Source organism: Pantherophis guttatus, chromosome 2 (genome assembly GCF_059756535.1).
Source record: "Pantherophis guttatus breed Tessera chromosome 2, ASM5975653v1, whole genome shotgun sequence".
Lineage (NCBI taxonomy): Eukaryota > Metazoa > Chordata > Lepidosauria > Squamata > Colubridae > Pantherophis > Pantherophis guttatus.
In genome coordinates this window covers 38708515-38735786 of record NC_142064.1, presented here as the reverse complement: position 1 = coordinate 38735786, position 27272 = coordinate 38708515, and the positions used below count along the sequence as shown (strand labels likewise).

The 27272-nt window shown below is 36.6% G+C and overlaps 1 protein-coding gene across 2 annotated transcripts in view; it reads left to right on the top strand.

Annotated features, from left to right (window-relative positions):
- Positions 1-9085, top strand: part of HAPLN1 (hyaluronan and proteoglycan link protein 1) — a 110710-nt gene extending 101625 nt beyond the window's left edge. For both annotated transcript variants that reach the window (XM_034441240.3, XM_034441238.3), the window contains exons 3-5: positions 1343-1711; positions 3392-3694; positions 6545-9085. In XM_034441240.3, coding sequence (XP_034297131.1) covers positions 1343-1711; positions 3392-3694; positions 6545-6834 — 962 coding nt within the window. In that variant the 3' untranslated portion in view covers positions 6835-9085. The remainder of the gene's footprint in view (positions 1-1342; positions 1712-3391; positions 3695-6544) is intronic.
- The last annotated feature ends 18187 nt before the right edge of the window (positions 9086-27272 follow it).

Here is a 27272-nt window from a genome sequence, read left to right as displayed (position 1 = left end):
AGCTGCCATAACCAAAACTGACTTTCTGCAGCTCACATAAAATTCAAAGTGAAACAAATCCCATATAAAAATTAAAAATACATGTAGCATCAGAACACTCAGAAAATAATAAAAGACGAAAACAACAAAGCACGGAAATTGCTGAGCAATATTGCTGAGCACATTGTAAGCCGCCCCTGAGAAGGGCGGCATATAAATCAAATTAAAATATAGTCAAACTGAATCCTTTCAACATGGAGTGGCTTTGGATTTGTGGAATCCCTGGGAAATTCTCTGACTCTCGATAGAGTTATATTTTCCATGATGAGAGATAGCTGCAGTTTAAGAGTTCTCCTAGACTTACAGTTCCCACTTTGAAAAACAGATGACACTTATCTAAGAGGGCTTTTGCAAAGTTACACCTTAAGTGCCAGTTATAATTTTTCCTTAGCCCTTAGCCCTACTCACAGACATTCATGCTCTAGTGACTACCAGTTGGGATACTATAATATATATATATTACCCAGGGCTAGCTTTAAAGAAGATTCAGTGGTTACAATTGGTAGAAAATGTGGAAGCCCAGGCAATGATGAATTTATCTTGATATAATCAGTGACACCTGCTAATTCAGGAGCAGCATTGGCTACCTGAGGATATAATTCAAGATGCTGGTTGTCACCTTAAGTTACACTCAGAAATCAATTGGTACCCTATATGGCTTCAGAACTGGTTATCTGGAGGACTGTCATGGCTATATTTATTGATCCATCCAACCACATCAAATTAGGTCATTTTTTTCCAGGTCCTTTCTCTATTCAGTTGTCTTGGAAGTAGGCAGTCTCAGAAACTAGTTCTACTTTTGGGGGTTCCTTCATTATAGTGATTCATCTGCCTTAGGCTTCAGGAACTGTTATAGACCTACATGTTCTATCTTGCACAGGAGGGTATCCTATAATTTGAAGATTGTTTTCTGTATGTGTGACATTTCTATCTATTGATCCTTACTTTTTATTATCATCAACAACAACAACATCACCATCTTCCTAGCATTATTCCCTCAGGTACAAGATCTGCTTTTCAGATCAATGAATGCTATCTTGCATAATAAAATGTAGCATCTGGATCATGTCTGAATTTTGATGGAGATAGTTGGAGAAGTTATTTCATATATGTTCACATTGTTAGCCATTTATATTCTTCATGAATGAGAAGCATGAGGAAGAGAGAAAGAAGGAGATATTGAATCACGTACATATCCATAGATTTTTACATGCCTAGGAATGTGACTGTTTTCATCTCTGAAACAGTTTAGTATATTTAAGCCATTCTAATCACTGTTTTCTTTTTTTCAAACTTGTTTTAGAAAATGAACCTCACCTTCTTGTGAAAGCAGAACAAACTAAAATCTTCTCACACCGTGGTGGAAGTGTTACTCTGCCATGTAAATTTTACCGTGACAATGCATTACCTGTCTCAGGATTCCATAGAGTTCGTGTCAAGTGGACCAAACTCACTTCAGATTACCTCAAAGAAGTGGATGTCTATGTTGAAATGGGCTACCACAAAAAAAGTTATGGCAATTACCAAGGAAGGGTATTCTTGAAGAAAAGCACTGAAAATGATGCCTCTCTGGTAATCTCAAATTTAATGCTGGAGGATTATGGGAAATACAAATGTGAAGTCATTGAAGGTTTAGAAGATGATTCAACTGTTATAACTCTAGACTTGGACGGTAAGCTTCCTAGCTAAGCATATATTGTTCATTAAAAATATTGCTATTACTATTGTTCAGACAATATAGCTTTCATTTCTCAATGTAACCATCTATCAGAATCCAGTCAGATTATATATTTTTTCTTTAATTAATAAGAAAGATTAGTGGATAAGTTTGTTAACCTACATTTTATTTCTGCACAAGTTTTTTAAGGGAGCTTTGTTTATTGCTCTCTTCAAGTTTTATAAAATAATTTAATTGAATTTAAGGCTTTAGGGTAACTAGCACTGACCCTAACTTCATACAGATGCTATGTATTCATAACATTGGGACAAACCTCATGAAGGAAGAAGGCCTTGTTTGTAAGTGAAAATCTTTATGGAATCCTGGTCTAGATTGCATGAATATGCCCTCTGTACATGTTATTAAATCCAAAACATCTTTGCTTCAGGTCTGTATATATTGAATTCAGTTTCAAAGCAACCTGACATCTGAACAACTCTGGACAGCTTACAAAAGAGAAAAACAACATATATAGAAATAATCGTAACAGATCAAAAGATGTACCACTAAGAAAATAAAATCATGAAAGCTCTGGAAGACTGAAGGGAACAACTTTTGGCCATTCTGACTTAAGGCATTTTTATATTGGATGGTTCTGTCTAAACAGCCTGAATTTGATAGGAAGGAAAATATTTTGGCTGGAGAATGTACTTAGCCATAGAAGCTACCTATGTAGCTGTTTTAAACATTTATATTCCACATTTCTTCCATTGTATTTCTTAAAACAAGCATCTTATTTCAGAGAAAAAAATCTATTTTAAGAAGGAAATGGAAGTTTTACTCACATAGTAGGCCAGTTCTCAACAATCCTGACTGGCTGGTTTGATCTGGTGTAGTTTCCAGTCTTACTATATTTGTAGGGCCTTCTCACTTACAACAAATATGGAAAGAAATTAAGTTTCAGTTAGAGCCAATAGCTACCACTGTATTTTGTTCAGGGAAATAGCATTAAAGATAAATCTGAATTTATAGCTTATTTGTAGGTTTCCCATTCCAATACAAATCAAATGACAATTTTTTTGGCCATTCATAAAGTTCATGTGCCAAAATCAAACAATCCATTTTCTTACTTGCTCTTTAAAACAAGCATGCTAATAATGAAGCAATGAAGCCAAAATAATGTATCCAATACATTTGAGTATTGCATAAAGAATTGGTGGTATTCCATCAGGAAAGAGTAAGCTTCAATATATGGTTTTACGATAAGTAAGACAAAACTCTTAGACTAAATAGTTAGGCAACATTCCCAAATATAAATTAAACAGATTGTTGTTTTGGTGGTGGTAAGATCTCCATTCTTCTTCCATCTATTCTAACCTATATTGTCATTTCTGAAATGCCTTTCAGTTGGGGGAAAACACCATTTATGTTTTTCAATTTCCATCTATAAGCCTCATTTTCAGCACTGCTGTAATATCAACATTTTGGGGCTCATTTTGTTTTTAGACAAAAAAAGAAAAAAAAATGTGCCACTGAAAAATAAGTAAACTTCATGCTGAATTCTAATGTATGATCTGAACATAGTGCAAAATGAAGGCTTAAGACCTCAGGCATCCTGCCGGTGGTGAGTTGTCCTCCCTTGATTGATTGATTAATTAATTAATTAAGCAGCCATCTTTTCCTCTTCTCTTTTAGGCATTGTATTCCCTTACTTCCCACGACTGGGTCGCTATAATTTAAACTTCTATGAAGCTCAGCAAGCCTGCCTCGACCAGGATGCAGTTATAGCTTCATTTGACCAGTTATATGAAGCATGGAGGTCAGGACTGGACTGGTGCAATGCAGGCTGGCTCAATGATGGGTCAGCACAATATCCAATTAGAAATCCCAGAGACCCTTGTGGTGGGAAGAACACAGTGCCTGGAATTCGGAATTATGGCTTCTCAAATAAAGAACAAAACAAATACGATGTCTTTTGTTTTACCTCTCATTTTACTGGTAAGTAATTTGACTCCTTGAAAATTCTCTGTAGTGAAGTGTGACACTCGGCATTAATTTTTATTTATTTCAAAAGGAATTGGAGCTCAGATATTCAATGTGTTTTACTTGCAAACAGTCCCAAATTCAATTTCAGTTCAAATTCAGTTCAATTCATCAGTTCTGCTATTTAAAAAGATCAAGCATCAGATCATGGAAACACGACAGAGCTTCTTATTATAACAGGAGAAGGCAACTGTTTTGATCTTATTTGGAATGTTAATGTGATAATAATTGTCTCACAAATGGCTGCTATTGTGGGGTAGCTGATCACAAAACAGACATTTATCAAAAGGCATCCCAATAAGGTTGCTCACAGCTATGACCTGCAGTTCTCCAACATGATGGCTATGTTCTCAACTTCTCATTGTCTCTTTCCCAAGGCAGGTGGGTACATTTCCATACAAAGAAATGGACGGAAGCATTTCACAATAGTTATTTTTTTAAAGGATCAGAGACAGAGATCTTTTTTGAAAGAAGGGTAAAGCTAGACACTGATTCTTTGGTTCTCCCTGGTTTAGACAGAAATATTTGCCTGAGCTCTAGCATCTGTGACAAATTCTTCAGGAGTCAGTACTATAACGTCTGAAGAAAAATGAGCGATAGAGCTCTTAAATACTGCAGAATTATTTTTTTGTCCCTGGTCAATTCTGTGAAGTTCACCTATTCTACAATTTTGGTGGAAAAGTTCACAGAATGCAGAAATTTTACTCCAATGTTATGTTTGCATAGTCCCTCATACTTGCTTGCTGGCTAACAAAATTTGCTTGCTATAACTCAGAGGAGTTTGGGGACTGATACTTGATTTGAAACTTCTTTATACTATACTTGAAAAATATTCCTCTATCTTTCCTAGTAAAAAATTCATAAGAAATAAGGTTGCTAAAAATTGATGCTAAATGAAAATTGTTGACTCAGAATTTAAATGTAGGTTAGAAATGGAAAAATGTTACATTTTAAACAAAAAACAATGCTGACAATATTAAAACAATGTAAAAAAACAATGCCACTATTTCTCGGAAAATTAACAGAAAAACACTTATCTACACAAGAGAGAAAGTAAGCTAATATGACAGACCATTCCTTTCATCAGGAAGTTGGATAACTCAGAACCAGGCATCTCATGTGTGTCCTAACTTGTATGCCTCTTGAGTAACAGATGTTTGGCTTGTAGCCCACACACAAAGGGATGCTCCCTTGTTCTGCGTACAAATGCTCTGAGTATTCACAATAAAATTTATTTGCCTTAGAACATGAGAACAGTAAACATGACTATTCATTGGGCAATCCTGAAGAATGCATTTCCAAAACAAATAGGCTTTAAACATTGTACAAATGTTTACCTGATCCAGATCCAGCTATTTTAGTTCCATAAGTGGCTGACTGAATTGAGGCAAATAAATCTTGTGCCATTTAAGCATTATCTGAAATTTGTGGAAAATGAATAAATACACACAATGAGTTCCAAAGAAATTGACCACTATTTATAATGAAAATTCAGTTTCTCATAAGTCCTGGTCTCATCCCATATAAATAACATAGCTTGCACATCATTTGGGCTTTGAGAAAAGGCTTCAAACAAGAGATAAGATTTTAATTTGCACGGCTATTGAATCTGCTTCCTAGGTGAAGGGAGACGTGATGATTTTCTCTTGTTTTCCCCTTTCCCCTATAATCCTGTGCTGTCTTAAGGAAGTGGGCCCTCTGATTCTTCAAAATAGCTTTGCAGTTCAATGGAGAAATAATCAGGGATTATTGGATCAAGGAAATCACTTGAGGCCTCAGTCATGTAGAGATCCCACGTGGTCTGGGTTCAAATTTTATTTTTTAAAAATTGTACCGTGCATTTGTACTGAAAATATTAGAGAGTACAGTATAAAATTAATTGCACTAAACATCAAGATCTAAACCAGAATCATTTAAATTAGAGACATAGGATTGTCCAATGTGAATGAAATATTCACATATTAATGACAGTGTGAAAAGCCACATAGAAGCACCTTTGACAGTTATGTTGCCATACAGTATATATGAAGTGAAGTGCCATTTCTGCTGATTTAAGTCTGTTGCAGCCATTGTTCCTTCTATAGTATGCTGAGCATATTGAAATGGGATGATTTAGATAATTACAAGTGCTTATGTATAATTTTACATATATTTATGAAGCAAATTTCAGTTAGGTAAAGATTCAGTGATCTCTTTAATACAATAGTGTTAAAGGATGTATCACTTCTTACCTTTCCGTAAGTATACCGTGTTTCCCCAAAAATAAGACTGTGTCTTATATTTTTTTGAGTCCCGAAATAAGTGCTTGGCCTTATTTTCGAGGAGGTCTTATTATTTTGGAGTGCATGGAGCAAGACGGGGTTCCTCTTGCCATCTTACTGATTTCCAGCTCTGTCTCCCTAACCCTAACAAGAGGAAATGGCGGGGACCAGCTGCGCAAACATTAAAATATTTTTGGGGAGGGCTTATTTTTGGGGAGGACTTATTTTTGGGGAGCTTATTTTAGCACATGTGCTCAAAAGCCCAATTAGGCTTATTATTCGGGGAGGTCTTATTTTCGGGAAAACAGGGTATTAGAAAATTTAATCTTGTCAGTAGAAAAAGTCTGCACATTTATTGAAAGAATGCAGTTTTCCCCCTATAATTTTAGGGGTAACTATAGTAACTATTCTTTTGAATTGTTTTTCACACAAACACACACACTTAATAAATACAATGGAATTTTTAAAAATGAATCTTTAAAATGTATTTTAATTGCATAACTTTTTTTTTCATATGTTTTATAACCTTTCCGTATTCCATCAGGCCGTTTTTATTACCTAATACACCCGACCAAGCTGACCTATGATGAAGCCGTGCAAGCCTGCATCAATGATGGTGCACAGATTGCGAAAGTAGGCCAAATGTTTGCAGCCTGGAAACTCCTAGGATATGACCGCTGTGATGCTGGCTGGCTGGCTGATGGCAGTGTCCGATATCCCATCTCCAAGCCAAGAAAACGCTGTAGCCCTAATGAAGCAGCAGTACGCTTGGTGGGCTTTCCGGATAAAAAACACAAGCTCTATGGGGTCTACTGCTTCAGGTCATACCAGTGAAAGGACCAAGAGCACAACAGTGTCCATTCCATCAAGAACATGTGAAGATTGTTTCAATAAGAACTTATACAAATTGCCAAAACTGTGATAAATCTTTTTTTTTTTTTTACTTACTATAAGGAGTCATTTCGTAAAAGCAACCAATTCATTTGTTTGGTTATTTTTTTAAAAATCATTCAATAGATATTTTAAATTAATATAATTTAAAGAAAGCTCTAGGTGAAGAAGTTTTGGAAATGTAACTCTTTAAGCTACACAGTTCCAACAAACATATTTTTCTTGAATGGGGCATGCAATAGCTTGATGATTGCTAGGACTCAGTTAAGGAATGTAAGGCTTATCAAAGGATAAAGTTTACATATTTGCATCATATTAAAAGATACCAGAGAATAATGACTGAGATCTGATGTTATGAACTGTGTTCATCTTTTATTAACTGCCATTCCATGTGGTTTTTGTGAGCAGTTTAAAAAAAAGATGTGAATGCTGTTTAAAGCAACAGTATTTTATGAAGTCTTTGACATAAAAAAAAAGTTTCACTATTTCAAACCATGCATTTTAGCAATCTCTGGTAAAGAATTCTATAACATTCCATCAAGCACAGTTAAATCTTCTGAACATATTCCTGGTTTTCTTATGTATGCAGTAGAAATTGTGTGTATGAATAAGTAAAGATTGGAGCCATTTTTCTTCTTAATACAAACTAAATATGCCTGAAATATATTGCATTACTTTGAATAGTTTTATGAACTTTTATATTACTGCAGCTGTTATTTTAATTTCGAAATCCATTTTGCTAAGCAGCATTTAGCTTTTACTCAGGGCAGTTATCTATAAATGAACTGCTGGACAGAAACACACACTATATTAAATATAGCATCTTGATTTCATTGTAGCTTTTAAATATTATTGCCTTTATAAATGAAAATTTTAAATATTTAAAAATTTTCCTGTCTTAGTTCCATATGTCCAAGGTAAACATTATTTGAATTTTGAAGCATATTCTCTGCTCTATAAATAAGAGGAAGATATTTTTTTATCCTGTTTAGGAAAAGGAGAAATATTTTAATACTGAGTACTCGTGATAAAATCAAAACCATTTGCTTATTTTAATGGAGACACTAACTCCCACATTTGCATCTTATTATGCCTTGCATGGCCCATTTGCTTGCGAGCAAAGAAGAGTTTATGTATGTCAAAGCTTTTGGGTTCCCCAAGAGAATATGACTAACTATAGCTATATTTTAATTGGGATTTTCTGTTCACTATTAGGATTTTCAGACATTTTTCCAGATTACTTTCTATATTACCAAAATATGCTGAGTTATGTATAGGACAAATGACTTATTAACCTTCTTCAGCCTAGAGTTCCCAAATATGTGGGAGTTTGTGTATTCATGATCCTTGGGAATGATGAGTGTTTAATTCTAAAACATCAGGAATGCTCATGAGATTTCTGGTGGAAAATAAAGGTAGCAAAGTATAGTAAGCACTGGATGAAACTGCTTAGAATTAATGGCTCTGATAAAACAAACGTTAAACTATGACTAAGTCATGTTTAATGAAAGTAATTACAGATAGTGTAGATCTTGCTATGATTTACTGTGTAACTTTAGGTTGTATTAGTGGGATTTGTTCCAAGGATCATAAATGTCTTTATTTGGACTCAGATAATAGAATTATATTGTCAATAGTTACATGAGATTCGTTATGTATTTCTGGGCCACAATTCCAGCAAGAAAAAAGTCTTGTAACAATATATTTGTAGTTTGGTCTATGTACCACAATATTATAACTAACCAAGGGATTTTATCTTCACTGTTTTCAGAGGATTGTGCTCCAGGGGACAGCTAAAATAGCATACAGTAGGATTAGAAAGTATTCACCTACATCAGCTAAACTTGTGTATTCTATGCAAAATGTTCCCATGTCAACATTCCTGAACAATCAATTTATTATATAAATGATATAGAAATAAAATATCTAATGCTCATGGATTGATTAAAATATGTTGCAAAAAAGAAACATTGATATGACTGTGCAAACATGTAAATGAGTATCTGTACCTTAGCAGAATGTTCATTAAAGATGGAAAATAGATGGAGAAATTTTAAGGTGTGAATTGTTCATAAAAGTATAGTGGAATGATAGCACACTGGTTTACTTCAAACAAGATTGGCTACAAAGCTTGAGTGAAATTTCATAATCATCTGCAAGCTTTATTGAATAAAAGAACACGGGATATATAAGACTTGATGTGTGATGCATATGTTTGCTCTTTAGAGCAGCCAATGGTCTGATTATGAACACACTTTGCAAATGTTCAAATCTTTTGTATTGCCTAATGCTTTTTCTTTTGCAGAACAAGTGCAAATTACTACAAATTATTTGCTCTTCCAAGCTTGAAAGCCCTCAGGTGGTATTTCTCAGTTGACTGGGAAGTATCTAAAGTGGAGATTGTGAACACTCATGCAGTTAAGGACAAAGGACAGATACATTTTTCTTATGCTTGCTGACTTCAACTATCCTAAGAAGAACTAGAAATAATGTCTATTGTTGTTGTTGTTAGTTGCGAAGTTGTGTCCGACCCATCACCACCCCATGGACAACATCCCTCCAGGCCTTCCTGTCCTCTACCATCCTCTGGAGTCCATTTAAGCTCATGCCTACTGCTTCAGTGACTCCATCCAGCCACCTCATTCTCTGTCGTCCCTTTCTTCTTTTGCCCTCAATCTTTCCCAACAATAGGCTCTTCTCCAGTGAGTCCTTCCTTCTCATTTGGTGGCCAAAGTAAAATAATGTCTATATTTTCTATTAATTTGTAATGTGATCAAGGGCCGTTGGGGCCGTTCTGCTGGGGAAAATCCGGTAAGCCCACATTAATGCTGGTAAACTCATCCAGCATGCCGTCCACACAGGCACAGTCCCATTCACACCTCAGTTGATGAGTGGCAACGCGGTCGGCGGTGTGAGGAAATGGAAGCCCTGGGAATAGCAGGCAGAAGAGGGTTCCGCCATCCGGATGCAGGAGGAGGCAAGCAGTGACAAGGCAAGATATCCGGGCAGGAACGTGGGGTTATATATTCAGTTTGTCTCCTTCCCCGCCGGAATGACAGCCCCGACAACATGGGGCTAACAACAAGAAGAAAAAGAGGGACCACCTTTGGTGGGAAGGTAACAGTGTTCCCTGCACCTTTGGCATTTAGTGATGCCGGACACATGATCACGGAGATGTCTTTGGACAGCGCTGGCTCTTCAGCTTTGAAATGGAGATGAGCACTGCCCCCTAGAGTCAGGAACTACTAGCATATATGTGCGAGGGGACCTTTACCTTTACCTTTTAGATGAATGAAAAAAAATACGACTAATCATGATAACATAGCAATTAATTCCTTTCATGTAAAAATATGAAGTTGTACCCACAGTTTGATAATCATAATTATAGTTTTAGTGCCGTGTATTAAGTTTAACTCTAACTGAAATTAAAGGATAAACATTAGATGCTTCAACAATGTATTCAAATGAAAAATCCTACTAGGGTTTTTGTTTTTTAATCTTGTTCACATAGAATACTTTGGAGATGAATAGCCAGATTTTTGCTCCTGCTGTTGGTCATGCACTCACATGTTCAGCATTAGTTAATAAACTTAGACCTCTTAGAGTATACCATTTAAAATACAGGAAATATTACATTTGTAAATGTTATACACACACAAATTAGCATTCTGTCATTGTTTTCTAGCTCTTTCTTAATTTCCTTATATTTTAATCCCCTTCCTTCCTTCCTTCCTTCCTTCCTTCCTTCCTTCCTTCCTTCCTTCCTTCCTTCCTTTTTTCTTTCTCCTTTCTTTGATTCAAAACTTTCCATTTCATGTCATTCTTGTGATGTTCAGTTCCTGTCACAAAAGCTTGCTTTATTCTATAGCAGGGGTCACCAACCTTTCGGACCTTAGGGACCACTAAATTAATAATTTTAAATCCTGTGAACCACTAATATGAATTTTTAAAAAAGTTAAATAGTATTTAGTGCAATATAAAAAACTGCAAATAATTTTTCTGTGGACCACCAAAATTTTCTCGTGGTCCACCACTGTTCTATAGCAAATGACTTACTGAACCAATTCTTCTAATGTTAAAATGCACACTACATTGAAAAACATCTCTTGAAGATGGAGTTTGATCAGAGATTAAATATGTAGGATTTGATCAGTCTTTGTAAACCATACACAGCTCTTAGAAAGGTTTACCATGGTGGTGGATAGGATCGGATCGGATCGGATAGGATAGGATAGGATAGGATAGGATAGGATAGGATAGGATAGGATAGGATAACAGAGTTGGAAGGGACCTTGGAGGTCTTTTAGTCCAACCCCCTGCTTAGACAGGAAACCCTACACCACTTCAGACAAATGGTTATCCAATCTCTTCTTAAAAACTTTCAGTGTTGGAACATTTACGCTTCTGGAGGCAAGTTGTTCCACTGATTAATTGTCAGGAAATTTCTCCTAAATTGCTTCTCTCCTTGATTAGTTTCCACCCATTGCTTCTTGTCCTACCCTATTATTATTATTTTTAGTCTTCATAATTTACACAGGACTATTTACCTACAGAAAAGAATGAGTTTGCAAGTAATTCATCAGTCTACATTCATGACAAGTAAATAAAATTTATAATTTAAAGTAAAATTTCAGGATAATATAGTACTTGTCTTATGATCAATATGCAAGTCTTCCAATTTAGTACAATAAATTAAAAGTCAAACTATTTAAAAATAGCTAAGTAATGTTGTTAATTGTTTATAATGAAAATGGTACACCTAACCCAGTGTCTCTCAACTTTGGTAACTTTAAAATATGTGGACTTCAACTCCCAGAATTCCTCAGTCAGTATGTCTTGCTGGTGAAATTCTGGGAATTGAAGACCACACATCTTAAAGTCACCAATGTTGAGAAATGTTGCCCTAACCAAAAAGCACAAAGACAAGAAAATACACACTTCTAATAATAGTATTACTGAGAATTCTGTGCTAGAAAAATGCTACATGATCTAACAAGATATTTTCATTTTCTCATAAATATTCATCTAAATGGAAAGTATCCCCAAATCCTCAGGGATGGAATAGTATTGATTTCCTAGGTTACAGAAAACATCATCATGTAGTGCAAGTAGAGAAGGACAAAGGAGCATCAAAGTGAATACAAGGTAGAGAGAAATGGAATGCATTTTATACATTTATTAATATCCATAGTAATAAATAGAGAGTATAATTCCCTTCTAAGGAAAAAGTGATTGAATCCTGAAGGGAATGCTAAATTGGTGGATATTACTATTCAAAGAAGAAAGAAATGCAGGCAAACAGAGAGTCTAAAAATTGAAGAATGCATTGTGTCATTTCTTATATTTTACAATGTACTTGAATTTAATGTCCCAATGCAACAATTAAATCATACTTACATTTTCCAAAAGAAACATGCTTTCTTTTAGGAGTAATTAGTAAATATCTGGTATTTTTTTCTTCTTGAAGTCACATGCAAAGGGAATAAGTTAGTAATTATATTCCCAATATAATTCTAAATTTTTGTTATTATCCAGAAAATTGTTTTAAAAAATAACAATGGGAGAATTAGTTTAATTCCATAGTTTTAGACCTACTGATTAAATACAAATACTTATCATCCAAACTAACATTGGATTGTTCGGTATAACATGGGAACTTTTATAAATTCCATTTTAAGCAGAGCCTCCTGTACTTCTTTATCTTCTCCTGCCTGTTGTGGCTCATAATGATGGATTCTTAATGAATCCTGGAACATTCATGGTGGAGTGTTTTGTTTTGGTTTTTTGGGGTTTTGTTTTGTTTTGTTTTGTTTTTGCTAACTGGATAGTTAAAAAGAAACAAAAAAATATTGTAATATAAAATCAATTCATTCTGTTTTTCCCAGGATTAAGAAAAATGTGCATCTTACCTAGACACAGTAGGTAAAACAGATGGAGAAAATAGGACAGATTATGAAAGTTTGGCTTGAACTTGTAAACCAGTCCAGTTCCTGCAATTATACTTGATAGGTAGGTCTCAGAGAGGAAGGCAGCAAATAGTGTATTGTGGTTGGCTTGGATTATATATTTGAGTGCCAAAAAGGAAAAAAAAACGGGAAGACAAGGGGAGGTGAAAGGAGGAAAGAAGTGCTGTCTGACAGCTGATGTGGTGTCCAACATACGTCTCTTCTCCAATTCCCTTCCTGTTTGATGCTTTTCCCCCTTTTGCCCAATCAGTAGCAAAAAACATTGTCCTGAATGCTCAAAGTTACTTGGCAAATTGAGGAACATCCTTAAATAACTGTTCAGTATTTGGTTCAATTTGCAGTTTATTGGCCAAAGATACCTCCAAGAAGATTGAGGAGTACATTGTACCAATCAGCAGCCTTTACTTTAGGCAGTCAGCACTTTTTCTTCTACTACTCATATCCGTCATATCCGCTGTCCTTTTTTAGTTTGCATTCTGAGTAGTGGTCCATCCAGATATGACATATCTAATCTATTATTATTATTATTATTATTATTATTATTATTATTATTATTATTATTATTATTATTATTATTATTATTATTATTATTTTAATTTGTATACTGCCCTTCTCCCAAAAGGGACTCAGGGTGGTGAACAGCCAAAATTAAAATACATACAATACAAAAGTTAAGATAATTAAAAGAGATTAAATAAATCAGCCTCCCAATTTAAAACCCCAAGTTTATAAAATTTTAAAAACCCCATTAAAAACCCTTTAGGCTAGGCCGGCTTGCTGGAATAAATAAGTCTTCAGGGCCTTACGGAAGGTCCGGAGGTCCGGGATCAGTCGTATTCCAGGAGATAGCTCATTCCCCAATGCGGGTGCCCCCACAGAGAAGGCTCTCCCCCTGGGGGCTGCCAACCGACATTGCTTGACCGACAGCACCCTGAGGAGGCCCTCTCTGTGAGAGCGTATTGGCCGGTGAGAGGTTATTGGTAGCAGCAGGCGGTCTTTAAAGCACCATGGAGCGCTTTAAAGATGAGAACCAACACCTTAAAGCGCACCTGGCAGATCACCAGGAGCCAGTGCAGCTCGCGCAGGAGAGGTGTTACATGGGAGCACCACGTCGCTCCCATAATCACCCGTGCGGCCGCATTCTGGACCAGTTGGAGCCTCCGGGTGCTCCTCAAGGGGAGTCCCATGTAGAGAGCGTTGCAGTAGTCCAGGCAAGACGTGATGAGGGCATGGGTGACTGTGCATAAGGAGTCCCGATCCAGAAAGGGGCGCAACTGGCATATCAGGCAAACCTGATAAAAAGCCCCCCTGGCTATGGCCGTCATATGCTCTTCTAAAGACAGCTGTGTGTCCAGGAGGACACCCAAGTTGCGAGCCCCCTCTGTGGGGGTCAATGACTCGCCCCCAATAGCCAGTGATGGCACCAGCTGGCTATATCGGGATGCCGGCAGCCACAGCCACTCGATCTTGGAAGGGTTTAGTCGAAGCCTGTTCCTCCCCATCCAGACCCACACGGCCTCCAGACACTGGGACATCACTTCGAGGGCATCATTGGGGTGGTCTGGAGTGGAGATGTAAAGCTGAGTGTCATCAGCATACGGATGGCATCGCACCCCAAAACCACGGATGATCTCACCCAGCGGCTCCACATAAATTTTGAACAGGAGCGGTGAGAGGACAGACCCTTGCGGCACCCCACAAACAAGGCGCCTCGAGGTCAACCTCTGCCCCCCTGCCAACACGGACTGCAACCGGTCAGAGAGATAGGAGGAGAACAACCGCAGCACGGTGCCTCCCACTCCTAATCCCCCCAGCCGGCGCAGCATGATACCATGGTTGATGGTATCAAAAGCCTCTGAGAGGTCTAACAGGACCAGAACAGAGGAACAACCCCTGTCCCGGGTGCTCCAGAGATCATCCACTTGTGCTAACAATTGTCTCTCATCCACCGACTTCCTTGCAAAACTACCACCAAATTCAGTGAAGAAGCATATTTTTTTCGGTACTGTATATCAATGGTGGGTTTCAAATTTTTTACTACAAATTTTTTTACTACCGGTTCTGTGGGGGTTGCTTGGTGGGTGTGGCAGGGTAAGGATACTGTAAAATCTCCATTCCCTCCCCAATCCAAGTAAAGGTTACTGCAGAATCCCCATTTCCTCCCAATCAGCTGGGACTTGGGAAGCAGAGAATAGATGGGGGTGGGACTAGACAGAATTTTTACTACCAGTTCTCTGAACTACTCAAAATTTCCACTACCGGTTCTCCAGAACTGGTCAGAACCTGCTGAAACCCACTTCTGCTGTATATGTCAAAAACTGGCACCAAATTTCAGAAATTTCATGTTTTAAAATAACATGCAAATTACCCAGAATTGCTGGAAGTTAGGCAGCATATAAAATCAATGAAACTGTGGAGTCCTTGGTGCTCTCTTACTTTGGTTGTTTACTTGCAGATGTTTCATTACTCATTCAATTAGATAATGCCATCAGTGTAAATATGTGTGTGTGGGGGGAATTGCTCCTTGTTATAGGAGCATTCCCTGCCATTGTTGGTGGAGATGTGATTTTTTTTCCCCTTGGTAGTTCCTTGATTAGGATATTTTTCTCTGCTTGGTTTTTATGTTGGTTATTAATCCCTGTTTATCCGGCTGCTGCTCCAAGCTGATGGAGAGAATGTCTTTTTTATTTCTTTCTTAGCTTTTTTGTTCTTAGATGTTTTAATGATTGATTTACCAAAAATTCCTTGGCATTTCTGGATTTAGCTTGGTGTATGATGCTCACAGTTTCCAATTGAAACTATGGTTGAGTCTGTCCATATGTTGTGAGATTAAGGTGTTTTCATTGTGTCTTCTGATTGCTAGTTGGTATTCATGGGTGCACTCTGCTAGTTTTCTGCCTGTCTGTCCCACAAAGTGGTTCTTACACTTACATGTTACGGATGACTTCTGCTTTTACCTTTTGGCCTACTGGGTCTTTAGGTTTACTTAAGATGTTTTCTGAGGCTTTGATGTTTTGGGTGTTATGGTGATACCTATGGTTGTAATAGTCTGCTGGTTGCTTCTGAGATGTTTTTGATGTATGGCAGTGTTATCCTTTTTTTATAGCTTGTATTCGTTGTGTTGTAACAGATTGAGTGCTCAGGCACTTTTGGATAAAGTTGTATTTTGCCAGAAGATATTGTAAAGACAATCTGAATAGTCAAATATTGCTTTTTACATCCATCTCTTGTCCAATCCACAAGGATGCCCAAGACAGCCTTGTGTCAGATTCTAGCTTGGCACAAAAGTAAAACAAAAACCATTTTTTCCATATGGACCGAACTATAATTGGCTGCTGATCTCATTTGATTTTGGAAATATTTGCAGAACTACAGTAAATGTAAGATTAGGAACAAAATGGACAAAGCATTGAGAGCATATAATTGGCACATTATGCCCATTGCCTTGGATACTGCTCCATGTCTAAATTCATAGCTTAAAACCAAGTATTTGAAAAAACATTTTTTGCCATATGAATCTTCCCACAAAAGTCCTAGATGGAGACTGTTTTACAGGAATCACTGTCATCTTGCAGGGTCTAATTCTGAAACTCTTTTATGGAGACTTCTTGCCACTCATGATGGATCTCTTAGCCCAGATAGGTTTAGTTTTAAGTAATCTGTTTATGCTTGATACATAATTCTGAATGGTTTACTACAGTACACTATCAGTTTTTATGAATATATAATTCAGTAATTTTATTCTCATAAGCCACCTTGGAATTTAACTGAGAAACAGTTTAAAATACTTATAGAAATAAAAACATTCATCCTATTGCTGCTTGTATTAAGAGATGCACATGCAACATAGACTTGATATATATCAGAGGTAGAACTACTGGTCTCCTATATTTTCTTCTCTGCATTTTTGCAACTTTCCTTTTGTGTTTCCATAGCATTTCCTATTTTTGGTACTCTGTTCATTGCAAAGTGAAATATGGCTTCATTAATTAACCAATTTCATGGCAGGAAGGGAGAGGTGTAAAATTTCTAAAAGGATCACCAACTATGTTTGCAAATTTGCAGAGGTTTGCAAATTTGGAGGAAAGAAGTGTAGAAATGCCAGTTCTTGAAATAATAATAACAATAAAGCAGATTAGGTATAGAATCAGGATGCTTAGTCCAATAATTTTTGGCAGTCTGAGTAAATTCCCATGATAAAACCTGCCTATTTACCTAAACTCTAGAGTCTGAAATTGTTATGGGAATAAAAACAGTTGTATTTTTTTTCTAAAAATTTAGGCTTATCCCAACCTCACCCTTTCTAATGGCCCCAGGGAGAACAAAAACAATTCAAAAAAATAATTCTTAATATCTTAGTCCACTATATTTACACACTTTTTTGCAGATTCTCCTGCTCCATATAAACTATTTCAAATTAGGGAGCCTTCTGATCTCTGATCCAAATAGATTTTCAGTACAAATCTTATATCATGCCTGACCATTAATATAAAACTGATCAAGTCAGAATGAAAACTCCAGTATACTTTTCGTATATTTTGATAGAATAGAATTGCACCTTAAAAGAATCTCTCTGTACAGCAAGAATGCCCAAATTTATTTTATCCCATAAGGCCTGTGAAATACAAATGTATATTTAATAGGGTGGAATAACTTTGAAATTATATTATAAATGTTATAAATGTTGAGCAAATGCTATCTCCATTCTATGTTATCAAATGAAACCAAACCTGAAAGTGTCTTTCAAAAAACTGGAGAAAGGCCTAAAGATAATTTTCTGACAAATTTATAAATAATCTTTGCAAAAAGAAAGGTTAATAGCTAGGTGTACTTACAAAAAACATCAGTGTGCAAATAAGAACAACTTGGACATGGGCCCAATATCCACTTGATTAAATAAGGCTGCATCTGACCCAGTCTCAATAGTCATTAATTGATATGCTACATTATTAACGAATTATACATAGTTGTTTGACATCGAAGAAGCAAAGAAGGCAGAAGTAACAAATTTAGGTCATAATGCAGATGTGAATTTTCTGTCTTAAATGTAAAGACCTGGGATTAATGCATTGGCACTGTGACACATAAAATGAAAAGCTATAGAGCCTCCTTCCCCCAGCACAAGGGCAGCTTACTAACAATTTCCTGACTACAAGTCTACATCTCACCACTTATATCTCCATATCTTCCACAAATGAGGCAGCACAAAGAATACTTAAGGTGTTAGAGTTCATCAATGATTTATCTTCATCAATGATTTAGATGAAGGGATAGAAGGGAACTCATCAAATTTGCAGATGACACTAAGCTGGCAGGAAGATACGAAGGAAATTGACAGACTGGAACATCTAACAAAGTGAAATACAATGATGAGAACAGTAAGACCCTCAAGAAACCTTAGAAAAAGGTTTCTTGCGAAAAACCAAGATAAACCAAATGCACAGGTATAGAAGAGGTAGTGCCTGGTAGAATTATAGAATAGGTAGTACCTGGCTCAATAGTAGTAACTGTGAGAGGAATCTTGGAGTCCTAGTGGACAATCATGTAAATATGAGCTACAGGTGCAAAAAAAAGCCAACACAGTCCTACAGGGGTGGGTTCTACTTATCTTTACTACCAGTTCACAACTGGATCGCGTGCACAGATCGCTTCTGGTGACGTCAGGGTCAGTGGGTGGAGCCTTCCACTGGTTTTACTACCGGTTCTATAGACCTGGTCTAAACCAGGGGCAACCCACCACTGCAATCCTAGGCTGCATTAACAGAGGGCTAGAATCAAGATGACATGAAGCTGCTTTACAAAGCCTTAGTATGGTCACACTTTGAATACTGCACCCAATTTTGCTCACCACAATATTTTAAAAAATGCTGAGACTCTAGAAAGAGTGCAGAGAAGAACAACAAAGCTGATTAGGGAACTGAGGCTAAAACATATGATATAGGTTGCAAAAATTGGGTATGTCTAGTTTAATGAAAAGAAGGACTAGACGTGACATGATAGCAGTGTTACATCATCAAAGGGGCTTTCATAAAGAAGAGGGGGGGCAACCTATTGTCCAAAGCATCTGAAGATAAGATAAGAAGCAATGATAGAAACTAATCAAGGACAGAACCAACATAGAACTAAAGAGAAATTTTCTGACAGTTAGAACTTAATTAGTGGAATGACTTGTTTCCAGAAGTTGTGGGTGCTCCATGTCACTGCGTTTTTGTATTTACCAGATAAGCTCTTATTTTTGAACTTTCAGACTTACCGTAGCTTGCCAAGTTCTTATCAGTAACTACTGCGCATGTCTACATTCTTTTCTTCTTCTCTAAAACTTTTCTTTGTTCTCCGGCCAAGAGAGGTAGCCGGGAAAGCTTTTCCAAGATGTAACTAATTAGATTAATAAGATGTTTTGTTTTCTTTATAACAAATAAATGAGTTTTTCTTAGAAAATATATCTTCGGGTTTATTTTCTTGCAAAGTATAAACAAGGAAAAATGCCACGATCCAACTCTAACTCAGGCAATTACCCCAGGAAAGTAACGGGGCTGATTGCCACTCTGACATTCCAACACTCAAGGTTTTTAATAAGAGATTGGACAGCCGTTTGTCTGAAAATGGTATAGGTTTTCCTGCTTGAGTAGGGGATTGGACTTCCAAGTTCCCTTCCAACTCCGTTATTTTGTTATTCTGAGTTTGGAAGTTGCTTTTCCCCTTCTCCTGCCTCAAAATGCTATATGGAGACAGTAACAGGGATGTTGATGAGCACTGAGACATAGTATGAAATGGTATGCTTTGTGATGACAATCTTGGGGGTCCAGTTGGTTCTACCTGAACACTCTGGAGAGAGTTTGATCCCTTTGTTTACCTGTCAGGCCTGTGTCACTTGATATTTCTTCTTCTCCTTTAGAGAAGGTAGGTAGTTCAATCATTTCTAGTAGGAATAGTGACCTTATAGAAGCAATATTTGATATTACTACTAGTAAGCTCTACCAAGCACCATGTAACAAAAACTGACACTAGATATGTGCTTGTGGACTAGCAACACTCATGCTGCCTTGTTGTCATCTGGGACGGCAATGGTGCTCATCAGCAAGCACAGAAGTAAATTCAGAGATTGTAGTGGTTGAAGGTGTCAAGAGACCCCATTCCTGGCTGATGGGATAGAGAGGTGTACAGCGGAGAAAGGAACAATCTTCCTACTTCCTACACTCCCAACAGCAGCATCATAAACCACAACCTGGCCCTTGTGGAAAGCATTGTGGTCCTTTCAATTAAGTCTGGGAAGAAAGCAATTACTTTGAAGTATGAGGAAGTCCCTGCTGTCTTCCATGTTATACTGCTGTTTCTCCCACCTTTTCTTTTCTTCCTTTGTCACTCTTTCTTTAATACATAAAAGAAGAAAAAAACTGTAAAAAAGTCAATCTTTGTCTTTTGATTGGTGGTGTAGAAGCTGTCTAGCTGGAAACATCTCAATTGTATTCACTTCCTGCTGCTCCTAAAATTAATTTCTATTTTCAAAAGGTCACAAGGAAGATCTGGGGTTTTTTCAACCCAATAGGCTGTGGTTGAAAAGTGAACAGTTGCAGATGGGGGAAAAAATCAGCGACATCCATCCAGGTATATATGGAAAGTCTTTCTGCTGATCCACAGGAATAGTGATCTCAGCCAATACAAATAAGGGGCTGTGGTTATAACTTTTCATTATCCTTTAAAAAAAAAATTAGATGAGTTCAGTGGGCTGAAATTTGACGCAGCCTTCTGAAAACCTCCATATCAGTATGTAGTTGTCTTAAGTTTCATACAAGAACATAGAGTCCCTGTGTCTTTTCCCCAAGGCCTTCATTGTATTCACCACTCCCAGTTATCTGTGAATTGGAATTTTTATGGTAACAGAAGAGGAAAATTAAATCAATTAAAGATAAGCAGGATAGATGGCAGGAATAGCACTGAGTTCTGCCAACTCATGGGAAAAATAATAAGAAACAATCAAATATTTTTGGAAAGAAATCCAATTGAATTGGATTTTAAAAATTCTATTCGATTCTGATTATTTAAAATAGGTGCATTTTTTTTTCAAGTCTCAGAACACCCTAGAGTGGTATGATTTTGGGCTCGAAAATGAGTCTAGAGGAAGGAGCGAGAACAAAAATTTGTATTATACAGATACAATTTTTTGTCCTCAATTATATCACTCAAGTGTGTTCTGAGATTTGAAAAAAAAATGTACCTATTTTAAATAATCAGAATTCAATAGAATTTTTAAATCAATAATAAAAATATAAATCTAGAGATTATTTTAAATAAATATATAATAGAAATAATCCAATAGGATGTTTAAATAAATCTATTTGTGTGTTAGATTTATATGCTGGAGATTCACTTCCAGTGCACTACCTCTTCTGTATCTCATGCTCATAACAGGGCAGTAGGAGGTAGACAGACCCTTAAGGAATGAATTCTTGTCTGTTTTCTGACTGCCCTTTCCTAAGAGATTGCTAATCTGAGTTTACTTATTTCTGCCTTTCTTCCCAGGCAGAATAAATTACATACAGTAATTGCTTTCCTGGTAAGATATATTTAGCTAAGTGCTAAAGTGTACATGGGATGCAGTGGCTCAGTGGCTAAGACACTGAGTTTGTCGATCGAAAGGTCAACAGTTCAGCGGTTCAAATCCCTAGTGCAGCTTCTGCCAACCTAGCAGTTCAAAAGCACGTAAAAAATGCAAGTAGAAAAATAGGGACCACCTTTGGTGCGAAGGTAACAGCGTTCCATGTACCTTTGGTGTTTAGTCATGCTGGCCACATGATCATGGAGATGTCTTTGGACAGTGCTTGCTCTTCGGCTTTAAAACAGAAATGAGCACTGTCCCCTAGAGGCAGGAACTACTAGCACATATGTGTGAGGGGAACCTTTACCTTTTAAAGTGTACGTGGCCCAGTAATGTATTTATCATCAATAACTTTATTTCCAGTTATACTTCACTAAACCTTGTTGAGACTAGATTCCCACTGTCATGAATGTTGACATGCAAATACAAAATAGTGCAACCTCCAACATATATCCTACCTTTGCTTCATGGACAATGCTGTTGATATGGGGACTTGTTTTAATGCAATTGCAAAGCAATTCTGCAGTGTTATGAGATGAGAGTGGTGGCCTAAAATCCCTCTGTGAATTTGTCTGACTGGTGTTAGTATTAAATTGGGCTTCTCAGTTCTAGTTCAACACTTTGACCAGTATGACACTCTGGATCTCCTTTCTGTAGACTAATCCAGTAGAATATACTTCCTTTTAAGTATATGCTAGTAAGTTGACTCTTAGGAAAATTTGGGAGTCCAAGAAAGAAGAGGATGCCAAAGCAAGTGATCCCAAACTTTTTCTAAAACTATTAAATTAGTGAGTCAAATGGGTCAAAGTCAAATCAAAGTTCCATTTATACTGTCTAATTTCCAAATTCTGTATTAACAAGCCATAGGTCCAATGAAACTCCATAAGGATTTCTTCTGAATAAACATAATCTGCCAAATGATCCTTTAAATTAAGTTATAGTAGAAGTTTAATTGTTCTGGATATTGTCACATCCATTATCCCTATGGAATTCTGTCTTAACTTTCTTTTTCAGGGAAATTAAGAAAATGCTTGGCATTTCTAACAAATTATGGTCAAGGTTGTCTTCCCATATATTTTACAAATACCCTTTAACTGAATAATATCATTTGGTATTCTAAAAATCATGCCAAAATTCAAGAATCATGTTACTAAAATATTCCATTATCTATCCATTTCAAACTTTTTGGACAGAATGATCATCCTAGATTCATGGTTTTGGCAATGCCTTAAATTATTTAAGAGTTCCACTGGAACTGTTAGCTGTATCCTGATTTTAACTTGAATTGATACAAAGAAAACAAAAATTATAATACCATCCATATTACTTCATATACATGATATAATATTTCGTAAATGGCACAGACAGAATTTCTAGAACATTTGTCTAATTTAAATAGAAATAGTAGGGGTGGGATTATACACAATAAACATGGAAGTTAGGCTGGACTATTTTTCCACTACATACAAGACAAAATACTTGTTTTAGGAATATTCAAAGTCAGGAAGAATTTTGAATCCACAGATCCTCAAGTCAACATTTTATCTGCTACACAACACAAAGATTTAGGCTGAATCTTCAAATATGAGGGTAGAAATGCATGCAGATATTCCCAATATGCCAGTGAATTTGAAAGGTAGTTCATATTCTTCTATTGCTTTAATATAGAAAATGCTTCAGTTGGTGCTGAGTGTTTCAGATATTTACTTGATAAATTAACTAAACTGTATAACTGGGTGTGTTGGTGGATGACAGGTGGTGATTATGAGGTTTCTAAAATAATGTGGTATATTCCAACTGTACTAAGATAATATCATTATTAGATGAAACAACATACTGTAGACAAATGGTGATGTGAAACATATGGCGGTTAGTAATAGAAAGCAATCATTTTGGAAAATTAAATAAAATTTTCTACACATATATATTCTGATCCAAGATTCTGCACTGTAAGCAAATAATACTAAGGGAACTAGGTTGTCTTAGAACAGGGGTGTCAAACTCGATTTCATTGAGGCCCACATCAGGGTTGTCTTTGACCTCCAGCCAGGGGACATGGCCAGGGTGGTCTTGGCCAGCTTGACATCACTTGTGTCAGGGGCGCCTGTGGCAGCCCGAGCACTCTGCTAGCAAAAATGAGCTCCATTTTCACTGGCAGAGATACCACAGGCCAGTCCTTCACTGTTTCTAGGGTGGCCCCATAGGCCAGGTCTAAGTACCCCGCAGGCCAGATCTGATCCCCGGGCCTTGAGTTTGACAACCCTCAAGATAGTTGATGAGCCATGGAATCTTATAGAACACAAAGCCAATAATGTCACAAACTTCATGCAGTTTCAAGGTTTGTCTTTTCAACTATTTGAACAGCAGTGAATGTCTATTAGTATTCTGAAAAGAAGAAAAATTTAACTGAGCTGAGCTTGAATCCCAATTGTACACAGAAATACAGAAGTGGCTTGCCATTACCTGCTTCTGGTATGTATTTAAATTTCCAACTCTAATCAACAGCCTTAGGTTCTTTTAGCAGCATTCAATCCAAATACTACCCAGGTATAAGCCTGATTAGCTTTTTCAAGATCAGCTAAGGTCAACCACCTGAGCTGGGCTAGGAGTCAGGACTGTAGCATTAAAAATGCAGTTGAAGATCTTCAATTAATTATTTATTCTTTCTATAGCTACGTTTATTTCAGACTGAAGATGTTTTTGTCTTAGATATTTTCCTTGAGGTTTTTCTCTTTTTCATTCTTGGGTAGATTGTATAAATTCCAAAATCCTTTATGCATAGCCATTCTTCCCACAACTCTTGCTTTGCTGAGAACAAGGAAAGCATTAACTACTCAGTGTGTCAATTTCTGCTTCAGCTGAGCCAAATGTAAGCAAATGTTTCTTTTTTTTTTCCACACCGAAATCTGAAAACCTTGGTTTTTTCCTTTACTTTTGTGCATGCCAGAAATAAACAGGTAAAGAGCTCAGCATTCCCCAAATTGGTGCCTTCCAGATGTGTCAGATTTTAACTCCAACATTCCTGGCCTGGAGATTATCAACTGGAGAAGGCTGGCATCTTATGATATATCAAAGCATTTAGGCAATTAAGACCAAGCGACACAATATGTTAATAATAATAAGTGCAATTTCAAAATATTTGGAACACTACTTGAACATCATCAGCACTGACAAAATCAGTCAATTGCAAAAGTCAGTTTTACTTGGAATGGCTTAGATCCTCCAACAATACCATTAATATTATTACGCAACAACACCTGCCTATTTCAGATCCTTGGCAAGAATTCTACAGGTGTCTAAACATCTGACTGATTGTACAACTAACTATAAGCACAATAATAATAATAATAATAAACTCTGCTCTATTAGGAGCCGTGGTGGCACAGTGGTTAGAATGCAGTATTGAAGGCTAACTGTATTGTATTGTATTGTATTGTATTGTATTGTATTGTATTGTATTGTATTGTATTGTATTGTATTGTATTGTATTGTATTGTATTGTATTGTATTGTAAGTAGTGAAGAGCCGAGGTGGCTCAGTGATTAGAGTGCAGTACTGCAGCTACTTCGGCTGACTGCTAGTTCAGCAGATCAGCGGATCAAATCTCACCGGCTCAAGGTTGACTCAGCCTTCCATCCTTCCGAGGTGGGTAAAATGAGGACCCAGATTGTTAGGGGGCAATATGCTATTTAGTATACTGTCTTTGGTGTAAGCCACCCAGAGTCCTCGGAGAGTGGGTGGCATAGAAATATGACTAATAAAAATAAAATAAATAAAATAAATAACTCTGCCAACTGCCAGCAGTTCAATTCTGACCAGTTCAAGGTTTACTCAGCCTTCCATCCTTCCGAGGCCAGTCCAAGATTGTTGGGGGCAATATAATTGCAATTAAAACATTCAGGTGTTTTGGGCAAATTTCTATAATATGTTTAGCACAACATATTTTTAAATGTGTTTAAATATATTTTTTTAAATTTCAAAAATATCTACTTCTTGAAGCAGTAACTGAGAGTCTTATGCCACTAACATTGTCTAGAATTGTTATAAATGCAACCAATCTCTATGCTACTTTTTATATACACCTTGAGAGGGACCAAGTTTCACATAGGCAATATTCATGCAGAGGAAAAGCACACAGCAGCATAATTATAATTTAAAATAATTATAATCAGAATAAAGTATCTTACAGATGTCTTTCTGGTTGTTAAAGCCCTGTTGTACTGCCTGATTTCAAAGGAATTATTAAACAAATTCCTTTTTTATACTCAACTATATATGTTTTCTTTCAAGCAATTTTGCCAAGAAGGAAAATAAAGCAACAGTGTCTCTTCCCTACCCCCACCCCCAAATTTTCAAGCAAACTTCCAAAACAACATACCACTTTTCCCCACATATTTCTCGGGTGTGTGAGAAAGGTGATTCCCTCTTCCACGCCCTTAACTAAAATATTTGCACAGATCATTTCTGCAATTTACTTCCAAGAGAACTTTTCTATGACTATTTCAGACTTGCAACAGTAGAGAAAAAAGAAGAGAGAGGGAGGGAGGAAGGGAGGGAGGGAGGGAGCACTGAAATGCTTTCCTTGACATTTTTGGCTGTGATCAACTTGGTTTGGTCTGGCATCTGCAGCTGGTTTTACATAACTCATACACAGTCCCACAGCAACTCCAATTATACTCAAAAATGACTTGGTCTTCACAATGTACTTCTCTGTTTTATGTCCAGAATATCTTGGTTAAAAAGGAGGTGGGGAAGAGGGAGAGAGAAGACACAACCTGAACTCTGGAGATATTTCTTAAATGAATCTCATGCCTTCTTTGTCTCTTGAATGAAAAATGGCTGGGATAAAGGAGATTTTCCTGTTTTGGTGACTTCCAGATGCACTGAACTGACCACCCACAATTCTCAGCCAGGATACCAAGCTGAAGAAGAATGGAATAGAAAGAAAATGTTATAAGTCAAGGAAAATGCAAATATGTTATAAATGGGAATAAGAAGAAAGAATATAATCATACACACGAAAGCACATATTTATATAACTATATTTTTATTTCATTATAAAACATTTATGACAACTGGCAGTTCAGTTCTGCCTGGTTTTATTTTTTTTGCTGTTGTACAACAGTGAAAGAAAACTCTATGGCCAAGTAAGTATGGCAAAATGCTTAACACATCTGTCACCTTACCTCTTATTGCTCATGTAGTCATTGGCTGTTTTACAATTTCAGAACATGGAAAATAAATCCAACAGAGAATTGCTTGTTCTGAGGCTGATTTTCAATTTCATTCACTAGGGCTGGATAGAAAGATATTAGGTTTTCTGAATATCATCAGCATTTTGATGATCAACGTTTGTTCCTTTACCTTACATGGCAAAAGTCATCAAATGGAGATGTTTGGAACAAGACAAGAATATAAGAACATTTTCCATCTTAGTAAAATCTAAAATCCATACGTGGTTGGAAAAAATGGAAAAAATGGGGAAAAAAACACATAGACTTTAAACCAAGAACCTTTTCTGTCAATATTTTAAACTAACACTATATATGAGATTGTAAAGACTATAATCCCATATATACTTCCTGGAGTTGTTTTGTAGACCTGGTATATCTCACAGCATGAACCAGTAAGATATTTCTTTCATTAGTTATAATCATAATAATTGAATTTAAAATACTGCATGCTCCTATCCCTGCCCTTCTTTTTAATTGTTAGTGAAAACAATATCGTTTACTTAAAAATTATAGCACCATATAAAACATGGTTTTCTGAAATCAAACTGTATGTAAATCATTGCTTTTTTATTTTATTTTTTCATT